This window comes from Pungitius pungitius, chromosome 1 (genome assembly GCF_949316345.1).
Source record: "Pungitius pungitius chromosome 1, fPunPun2.1, whole genome shotgun sequence".
Lineage (NCBI taxonomy): Eukaryota > Metazoa > Chordata > Actinopteri > Perciformes > Gasterosteidae > Pungitius > Pungitius pungitius.
In genome coordinates this window covers 3,555,737-3,565,064 of record NC_084900.1, presented here as the reverse complement: position 1 = coordinate 3,565,064, position 9,328 = coordinate 3,555,737, and the positions used below count along the sequence as shown (strand labels likewise).

Genomic DNA, 9,328 nt, shown 5'->3' with positions numbered 1-9,328 from the left:
AAAAAAAAAAAAAACATTATTGATGACACAGCACATGAAAAATCCACATATTCAGTCCAGTTGCTCAGGGCAACACGAGCGCCTCGGTCTACGCGGCGCTCTGAGCGAGCAGCAGGTTGGCCTCGTAGCACCGGAGGCTGCAGAGAGGAACCCCGGTCTTGGAGCACGAGTACTTCTTGGGGTTGGCGCAGCCGCCGACCCCGCAGCTCGCCGGGGCCGCCGGCGGAGGACGGCGGGGCGCCGGCGTCGGCGCGGCGACCCCGGCGGGGAAGGAGACGGCCATGCCCAGGGCGCAGTCGCTGTACCGGATCATGGGGCACTGGTTCTGCTTGGACTTCCTTTCCCTCATGCTCTTGATCTTGGCCTTGCTGGTTTTCGTCAGCCTCTCGATGGTCTGGTTCTTGCTGTCCTCCGCCTTCTTGGCCGCCTGCAGGCGTCTCTTCCGGGCGCGCTCCTCCCGCTTCTGCATCATCTCCACAGTCATCTCCTTCTCCTTGTAGCCCATGGGGAGCTCCAGGAGAGGCTGGCTCTGCTGCTTGTGCAACAGGGCTTTCTAAAACACACACGAAAAAAGAAAAAAAAGAAGACATGATTATAGCAACATCGCCAATTTATTTTCAACGGATGGGGCACTAAAGTACATCCTGCCTCACCTGTCTGGCCGTGAGCAGAGACTCGTCCACCTCCTTCTTCAGCTCCCCGTTGTCGTCGAGCTCTCCCTTCTCCAGAGCGTCCAGCCACCTCTCCTCCTCGTCCACCGGCACGCCGAGCATGGAGTCCGAGTCTATGTCTGGCACAGGGCATGTGGCCAGGTTACTGTCTTCATCTGACACAGAACAGACACCAATTTATTGGTCGAGCGGGGGCCGCGTCACGGGGGGTCTGAATGTAGAGCGGATTTATCCGTTAAAACTTCTGTGGGTGTCGTCTTCGCGTGTGTCATTACGTACAGCTTTATTAGAGCAGTTCATATTAGAGGTATTTTATAAAGCTGGTGTTTCTGCACGATTAACTCATTAATGCTACATAGTTTGTGATTCTTAGTTGTACTTATCTACTGTTCATGGGGTTCATTTCCACACAGCAGTGTTTACCAACCACTTGGTCTCGTGATCAGTTGAGATGAAATAAAGTTCCTTCCTGATCACAAGCTCAGTGTGTACGACTGCTACACAAAGTTCTTTCTTTCTTGTAGGGGGGCAGACAGATAAAGTGTACAGTATGCACAAGAAAGAGAGATTAAAGAAAGGTAAGTGTGGGGGGGGGGGTTAGGTGTCAATCCAGCAACGGGAAACAGTACTTCCTACGTGCCCTTTAAAAAAAAAGAAGCTTGCAATTGAACCTTTTTTTTAAAAACAACATGGCATGAGCAGATTTCTAATAAATATAACAATGTACACTGCACATATTAGTTGGTACAGAGACATTATCTCTGTTGTACCCTCTCGGCAATGAACAGAATGTGTCAATTCATGCCGGTTTTAACTTAACCTTCTTAGCATGTAAACATAGAAATAGTGTTTTAACTGTAAAGCATTTACTTTAGATTTAATTTAGGAGCAGCAATCACAGAATTAGTTTTTGTAAATCTCTGCAGTGTGTAACTCTTTTCAATCAAAAACAAAAACCTGATTAAACTAAAATACCAGAAAATAACGTTTCATAAAGCTCCAGTCTAAAGTATCTTGGTACCTAGCCAGGCCCGGTACTGCTCCAAAGGCACAGACGGCTCGTCGTCGTCATCATCATCATCATCTCCATCCTCGTCTTCATCATCATCATCATCGTTGTCGTCGTCATTTTTATTGATAATCATCAAGGGCGAGGGAGGACAGGCCACGCCGGGGTGCACGGTGAAGGTGGGAACACTGTTACAGACAGGAAACAGAAGCTCCGTGACAGATTGGGTGAAGACGAGCGCCGCCCCCCCGCCAAACCGGTCGCCTTCGCCGTCCCGCCTCACCTCTTGGTCCCCAGCGTCTGTCCTCCCAGCTTGATCTTGAGGCGGAGCTGCGGGGGAGGACGAGGAAGCGGGACGGGCTCCGGGGCCTCTGCGAAGCTGTGATGCTTCCGCTTGTGCTTCTTGTGCTTCTTGTGTTTCCGCTTGTGCACGCTGTGCAGGCTGTGCAGGCTGGAGGAGCCTTCGCCTGCAGGGGGGGGGTGAATGCAATAAACATGTATTTCAGACGGTTTTCCCATTTCCTGACAATGCATCTGTTGATCGAGAAGATCTACATGCAGACTTCTGATCTTGCACAGTACATTGTGTCTATATATCTAAGTATGGTGCTTACAGACGTAAGAATACGTAAAATAAAAGGAAGGTACTGTGAGAACCGGGCACAGGTAACGATCCCAGGAAGGAGTCTGCTAACTGCTCACTCGGACTATTCTCACAAGAATCAAACAATAACACGCATTGCATACAAGAACCTTCAAAACCAAGTATAACCAACAACATGGAGATTAAGCTTCATAACGAGGCTGCTGTGTTCGCTTTAAAAACGTTGAATAACAAGTGAGTGTCCACGAAAACACAAGTGATGCGTAATTGCGCCGTTCAAAGGATACAATTAATATCGCATAGTTACCTAGAAACCTGGGGTGAATCATGTCTTTCCTTTTCCCCATCGGAACAACGGCGTGGAGGTAAAAGCCAAGAACAGGAACGTCGCACTGCGGCTTCACATCTCAACGCGCCCGCTGTTACACCTGGAAGGAAACACTAGTGAAGTGAATGTTGATGTGCCGTAATCGGCATGTTAGCTAAGCCATGCCCGGTTATTTGCAACAGGCCCGTCACGTTACCTTATTTAGCCGAGAGAGCGCTCACGTTCTCCTTCACGCATCCTGAACAAAACTCCCGTCTATGAAAAACATCCAATTCATACACGATGCGCTGTACAAAACCGAGGCAATTTGGAATGTAACTGATTTAAAATTAAGCTACGTTTATGGACGGCAGCTAGCCAGTCAGCTCGACTAAACTAGATATAAACACGGAAGTAGATTGACGTCATTTCCGGTCGGTTTGAGCCCTTGTGTTCGTTGGACTGCCCTCTACAGCCTGGGAAATTAAAAAATAAATATCCGCGTCCGCCTCACAATGTTAACGTTTACGACCCTTTATTTTAATAAATCGGAAGTTATGTGACATCAATTTCAACAAGAAGGCGACAAACGTGTTAATGTGTGATGGAACCGCAGCTGCGATTATGTTTTCCTATGCACCCTGGGTAATGTAGTTCGCGTTACGAACACCGCACATGAATCCCGTCGACGTCTTGGTGGTTCGAGGACTACGTTACCCAGAAGCCACCGGGGCGCTTCAGCTGCGACACGCAAGGTCAGTTACGAAGCCGAACGTGGTCGAGTTAAAATCGTTATGACTTCTTTATGCTCGTTGTTAACCTGCTCATCGAAGTATCCTCATCTTATCGAACTTTGTTCCACGTGGCCGCTGGGCTGATTCCGTCAAATTAGAGGGTTACAGTTGAGGAGTTTACGGCCAGCATGTGGGCAACTACGCTGTCACACAAGTTTCATTTTTATAAAACTGCAACCTCTTCATACGAAAGGAAAAACAAACAATATATTCATCATCATGTATTTATGTCATCATGATTTTATAACTTCACAGGAATCATGAATTACGCTCGGTTTCTCACCGCTGTGAGCGCAGCTAGAAAGCCCTCCCCCATCCGGATGCTGAGTAAGTATTCACCCACCAAACAGCTGCTATCAACAACTCCTGCAGCTGGTCACCACACTACCAGCAGAAATAGCTACTGGCGTACAGATGCTTGACACGGGGATCCTCCTCAAAATCACACGATAAAGCACCTGGAGGTCGTCATTCTCGTGTCAATTGATGCAAAGCTTTGTTTTGCCCACAGCTCAACACGTTTAATCAACGTTACCTTTTTACTTGTATTAATTTTGTCGCACTGCTGGAACACAGTTCATAACTATTCGCTCTTGTTCTCCGCCCGGCGTGAAGCCGAGCTGCAGCAGCGGTCGCCCGCGTCCCTGATCTCTTTGGCCGGAGGAGCGCCCAACCCGGACACCTTCCCCTTCCGGTCGGCCTCCATCGAGGTGAAGAACGGGCCGACGCTCACCTTCGACAAGGCCGCGATGAAGAGGGCCCTGCAGTACTCGGCCTCCAGTGGGTGAGGCACCCAAGACGCCACTGTCGCTCCAAAAATAAGTTTTTATCCCCCCCCCCAAAAACACAGTAACCTACCCGGCAACTGAAAATAGCAAAAAGGGAAATGCACAGTATTTTAATAAGAAGAGTATTGTGTGCTGTGTAGGATACCCGAGCTGCTGACGTGGATGAAGAGCCTGCAGAAGGACCTCCACAAGCCGCCGACAGAGATGGACATGTGCGTGACCACGGGGAGCCAGGAAGGCCTCTGCAAGGTACCAACGCCGCCCTTTACTGCAGCCAGGGATCCTGCAAAGACATTGTGCTCCATCAATGCATTCTTGCCTCAGGCTAAATCTTATTTGGCGTGTTTTAGGTGTTTGAGATGCTGGTCAACCCCGGGGACAACGTCCTGCTGGACGCACCCACGTATTCGGGCACACTGGCAGCGGTGAGAGCGCGTTCTTTCCAACAACAACAACAACAACAACACCGTAACTGGAGCCGCCGTGACCCCTCCGACCTTCTGCGTTCCCCTGCAGCTTCAGCCGCTCGGCTGCAACCTGATCAACGTCCCCAGCGACCAGCACGGCATGATGCCCGCGGCGCTGAAGGAGGTGCTGTCTCGCTGGGACGCCTCGGAGGTCCACGAGCCCGGCAGCACCGCCCCCAAGGTCCTCTACACCATCCCCAACGGAGGAAACCCCACCGGCGCCTCCATGACCACTCAGAGGAAGCAGGAAGTGTACGAGGTTTGTTTTGTTTGTATTACAGCCCGTTATGAGGTCCATCGCTGTGCGGTTTCCTACTAAAGACCCCCCCCATCTGTTCAAACAGCTGGCCAGGCAGTACGACATGCTCATCATCGAGGACGACCCGTACTACTTCCTGCAGTTTGACAAGGTTTGTTACTTTACAGGCTGACCGTAGGAACAGTGCAAACTCAGTTGTTGTTGTTTTTTTTAAATCCACGTTGTCATTCGTTTGAAGCCGTGGTCCCCCACCTTCCTCTCCATGGATGTGGACGGGAGGATCCTCAGGACCGACTCCTTCTCTAAGATCCTGTCTTCAGGGTGAGTGTGTGTGTGTCCTTCCCCATCATTGAATGTGCTGCTGCATTAGCTCTGGTTAATGGTGCGTCCCTTTGTCCCAGGCTGAGGATAGGCTTCGTTACCGGTCCCAAGCCGCTGGTGGACCGGGTGGTGCTGCACATCCAGGCCTCGACGATGCACACGAGCACCTTCACGCAGGTGAATCAAACATTGGCCCCCCAGTACTCGGTGCACACATTGCATTGCTGATAAACTGCTGTCTTGGAGAAAAAAAAAGAAAAAGAGAGAAACGCACAATATGGGAACTGAAACTGCAGCATGTGGAGTCCTCCTCCCACGTACTCTGCTTCGGTTCCCCTCCCCTCAGGCACGACCTCCCCCCCCCCCCCAGCAAAGAGGGGGAAGGGGGGCGTCGTCACGCTGCAGCACGAGCCAAAACAGGACGTGGTGCAGCGTCTGGATCAGTAGCTGCTGCAGAGGAGTTTAGGGAGGATTCATTAAGATCTGCTTTGATTCGATCCTCGACTCGGCTTTCTGGTCCAATCTGGACTAAACGTTGCCAATAACTCACACAGATTCTAAATGGGACAAGAACAGGTGGGCTTTGTGCTCCAAGCCCCTCTTCACACATTACGTTCTGCCTCCTTTCAGCTCATGGTGTCCCAGTTGTTGCACAGCTGGGGCCAAGAGGGCTTCCTCCAGCACATAGACGGGTACGTCGTATACCGAAGTGATGGCTGTTGAAGAAAGCAATCGGATCCATTTCTCGGCGCCCGCGGTGCCGTCAACATGAGGCAATATGGGTGACGCGGTTTCTGTTTCCTCCCACAGGGTGATTGAGTTTTACAGGAAACAACGCGACGCCATGCTCCGCTCCGCAGACAAGTGGCTCAGAGGTTGGTAGAAGACGAGCACGGCCCATACGTTTTTTTAATTGGCCATTCTGTAGCCTTTGGCTTTTGAATATAATGTCAATATTCATTCTGGAAACACTCCCCTGTTGTCTGTTTACAAGTAAACCCAACAGGGTGACATCACATTCTGTATCAAGCAGGACACATGAAGCGTGTAGACGACGTGAGAGCAGCATACGGCAATCTGACGCCCTTCCTTCATATGCTTTCAAGTCCGGGCCCGTCCTTGTGTCGGTCCAAGTTTATAAATACTACCATAGTCAAGTGACGGAATGTCATTTTAGGACTTTTTCAGACGAGAAATGAGTTGTTTAAGCAAACATTTCTGCGGTCGGTTTGTCAACATTCAGCCTTCGTAACGTGGAGGATGTCTGAGGTGTAGTTCACGGGACCATGTGACGCCTCCAGCACCGGGCGACCCAGCAGTGTTTTAATTGTGTTTTAATTAAAGCTCTTGTGCGGAGACCGGCAGCAGGACATCAGCTTCAAAGCGACTTCAAAGGATAATAATTAATAAAAAAATCCAAATATGAATTATTGAAACAAAAACGACAAAAAGAGAAGGGAAATCCTGATGCGCGTCAGAAAGCAAACACACACACACACACGTGTTGTTCTTTCTTTTTGTGTGTGTTAGATGTGGCAGAGTGGCACACCCCGTCGGCCGGCATGTTCCTGTGGATCAAACTAAAGGGCGTAGCCGACACCCAACAGCTGATTATGCAGAAGGCCTTGGAGAAGGAGGTCAGCGCATAAACGTGTTCCCGCTGTGGTCCTGTCTAACCCCTCACATGTTAGCAATCTCTTCTCGGGGCTCAACGTGGAAGAAAAACCCAAATATCTGAGGGTCGACGTGTACCCGCTGTGCTCTTTAATATGCAACAAAAAAAACAAGTACCCAGAATGCATTTCTGGATGTGAGCAGATGTTTTGGCACCGGGACGGTTTCATGTCCGGACAGAGTGTAGGATGGGGAATGTAAAGTGGCTGTTGCACTGTGAGTGGGTTTAGACGCTCACACACACACACACACACACACACACACACACAAGCACACTAAATCCCTGCAAGCAGATATACGATTAGCTGAGTATAAACAAGAGTGGGTACAATCCGGCTCTTCCAAGGTTTTGCACACTTTCCTCCACACAGCAGATAGCAAAGACTCCCCGGTCTCCCTCCTCCATGATAATATATTTCTTTGATTATAACAAAACTAATTGTGTTGTTTGCTCCAGTGCACAAAGAGATCAGCTGTGCAAAAACGGAACAAAAGTACTGATGTGGTGTGTGTGTGTGTGTGTGTGTGTGTGTGTGTGTGTGTGTGTGTGTGTGTGTGTGTGTGTGTGTGTGTGTGTGTGTGTGTGTGTGTGTGTGTGTGTGTGTGTGTGTGTGTGTGTGTGTTTGTGTGTGTTAAAAGGTACTGCTGGTCCCTGGAGGTGTCTTCATGATCAACAGTAGTGACCCTTGTCCTTACGTCAGAGCGGCCTTTTCTCTCTCCACGCCAGAGCAGATTGATGAGGTAGGCACACACACACACACACACACACACACACACATATATACTCACATGCTGTATTATGACTCTAATATCTCTCAATCATTTCAACAGGCTTTCAGAAGACTCTCTTCCCTCATCAAAGAGGCTTTATGATCAAACGTATGATTATTTTTTAAGGCTTCTATTTCTAAATACCTAAGTTTGAATGTATTTGGATACTGTGTGACCCCCCCCCCCCCCCCATTATGTCTACATAGTGAAGAGGAGACGCTCAGAATGTATGTTCTGTACTTAGTGCTGATTATTGAAAGCCATTTGTAGCATTGAGTTGCACTACACAGGGAGGCTGTCTTTATGTTTTACATGTACAAAAAAAGTACTTTTTTTATCATGTCGTCTTTTGAGGTTGTGTTTTTGTGACTGCTGCTCGACGGGAACCCTTAAAATGTTTTGATTACTGATGGACACACAGAGTTAATCTGGATTAGACTACATCGGTTTAAGGTTGCAGATTAGACAAGAACTGGATTGTCGTAGTTTTGAGATTCATATCGCACATCTTTCGATAGTTCGTCATGAGTTCTTCCTGCACTCGACCAGACTAAACCGTCTCTTAGCTGGGATTTGGGCTCTATTTACCATACTATATGGTGAGACTGAGACAAGGGTCATTTCACAATAAAGTTGTTCTTAAAAACACAACATTTCCCCTTTTTGTTATGCGTCCATTTGAAGGAGTACTGCGGTGTTTGCTTTTTTTTTAATGTATAAAGTGTAAAACAAGTGGTGCCTTATCTGGATATAAAGATTTAGGCTGCTGATAACCGGGGTAAATAATAACCCAGGCAGTTTTTCAAATTTTTTATTGGTAACAGATGAAAGAAGTGCATTTGTGTTTTTAGGATCAAACCTTGTTGACCCAACTTTGACTGGAGTCCTGGTGTTAGACCCTCTTTGATTCTGCAGAAGAACACCGGCATGTTTGGCGACAGTGAACAGTAACTACCTGCTGACAACAATAGGGTCCGTGTGTGTGTGTGTGTGTGTGTGTGTTTCCTTTCCCTTTGTGTTTGCTGATACGAGGCCCTTTTGTGAGCAGAGTGGCCGAGCTCTCAGAAGTGTTTGTGGAAAGCTCGAGCATTCATCCGTAAAGGATAACTGGGTCAGAGGGTTAGCTTAAAAAAAACAAAAAAACACACATGTATGGGTAAGAGAGGTTTTAAAGACTCAAATACGCTTCATTAAAACCGGGTTAAAACTGACGCAAAGAGAAATTAAGTTAAAGCGCAGAGTAAAAAAGTGCAGAAAAATAAAGCATTTCTCACAAAATCTAAAGTTTGCTAAACAACAGCACGCAAACAATCCCTTCCGTATGTCAAGGCATAGATGAGGCACTATTGACTCATTCGTATTGACGAGCCGGGCCTTGGTACAGAGTGTGTGTTTCAGACTGTGGCTTCAGGGTCAGTGAGCTATCAACAAACAAACCGCCCAGATGACCCCGACCCGGCCTCCACTCAGAGGGAACATGGACGGCCCGTCCACCTGTCATTATGCGTCCGAAAAGCCACCGTGCACAGAGGGCTCCACAGCCTGACCTGAGTAGAGATTCAAGCCCGGTGGTGGGTTGGCACACTGGGAAGCTGTCCAGGTCCTGCTGCGGTGCTCCCTGAGGGGGAGGGGGGGGGGGGGGCTCGGGGGGCCTCCAGCGCCA

General features: G+C 48.7%; 2 protein-coding genes across 5 annotated transcripts; one reads left to right on the top strand and one right to left on the bottom strand.

Annotated features, from left to right (window-relative positions):
• Window positions 1-7: 7 nt before the first annotated feature.
• Window positions 8-3,144, bottom strand: ino80b (INO80 complex subunit B). Of its 3 annotated transcripts, none has more exons than XM_037478834.2 (6): window positions 2,809-3,144; window positions 2,592-2,725; window positions 1,964-2,147; window positions 1,693-1,868; window positions 654-826; window positions 8-553 (listed from the first exon to the last, which is right to left on the bottom strand). In XM_037478834.2, the coding sequence occupies exons 2-6, from the start codon at window positions 2,629-2,631 to the stop codon at window positions 89-91; spliced, it is 1,038 nt and encodes a 345-aa protein (XP_037334731.2). In that variant the 5' UTR covers window positions 2,632-2,725; window positions 2,809-3,144; the 3' UTR covers window positions 8-88. The 3 variants fall into 3 exon arrangements, with proteins under 3 accessions (XP_037334731.2, XP_037334730.2, XP_037334732.2); XM_037478833.2 differs by having other exon boundaries at window positions 2,592-2,712; XM_037478835.2 differs by having other exon boundaries at window positions 654-790; window positions 2,592-2,712.
• Window positions 3,145-3,258: 114 nt separating this feature from the next.
• aadat (aminoadipate aminotransferase) lies at window positions 3,259-8,320 on the top strand. 2 transcript variants are annotated; one of them, XM_037478831.2, is made up of 14 exons: window positions 3,259-3,346; window positions 3,641-3,712; window positions 4,001-4,169; window positions 4,314-4,422; window positions 4,524-4,598; window positions 4,690-4,899; window positions 4,985-5,050; window positions 5,138-5,220; window positions 5,301-5,397; window positions 5,851-5,912; window positions 6,031-6,095; window positions 6,751-6,857; window positions 7,534-7,635; window positions 7,726-8,319. In XM_037478831.2, exons 2-14 carry the CDS (start codon window positions 3,646-3,648, stop codon window positions 7,765-7,767), a joined length of 1,254 nt encoding a protein of 417 aa, XP_037334728.2. In that variant the 5' UTR covers window positions 3,259-3,346; window positions 3,641-3,645; the 3' UTR covers window positions 7,768-8,319. The 2 variants fall into 2 exon arrangements, with proteins under 2 accessions (XP_037334728.2, XP_037334729.2); XM_037478832.2 differs by lacking the exon at window positions 3,259-3,346 and adding an exon at window positions 3,355-3,492 and having other exon boundaries at window positions 7,726-8,320.
• Window positions 8,321-9,328: the final 1,008 nt, after the last annotated feature.

What these genes read in the sequence shown, in the direction of transcription:
- aadat (XM_037478832.2), top strand. Translation starts at nt 3,646, where the DNA reads ATGAATTACGCTCGGTTTCTCACCGCTGTGAGCGCAGCTAGAAAGCCC. An exon ending in GGAAGCAGGAAGTGTACGAG is followed by an intron (nt 4,900 to 4,984) that starts GTTTGTTTTGTT and finishes CTGTTCAAACAG; the next exon opens with CTGGCCAGGCAGTACGACAT. An exon ending in ACACGAGCACCTTCACGCAG is followed by an intron (nt 5,398 to 5,850) that starts GTGAATCAAACA and finishes GCCTCCTTTCAG; the next exon opens with CTCATGGTGTCCCAGTTGTT.
- ino80b (XM_037478834.2), bottom strand. Translation starts at nt 2,631, where the DNA reads ATGGGGAAAAGGAAAGACATGATTCACCCCAGGTTTCTAG. An exon ending in CAGACGCTGGGGACCAAGAG is followed by an intron (nt 1,869 to 1,963) that starts GTGAGGCGGGAC and finishes TGTCTGTAACAG; the next exon opens with TGTTCCCACCTTCACCGTGC. An exon ending in GCAGTACCGGGCCTGGCTAG is followed by an intron (nt 827 to 1,692) that starts GTACCAAGATAC and finishes GTTCTGTGTCAG; the next exon opens with ATGAAGACAGTAACCTGGCC.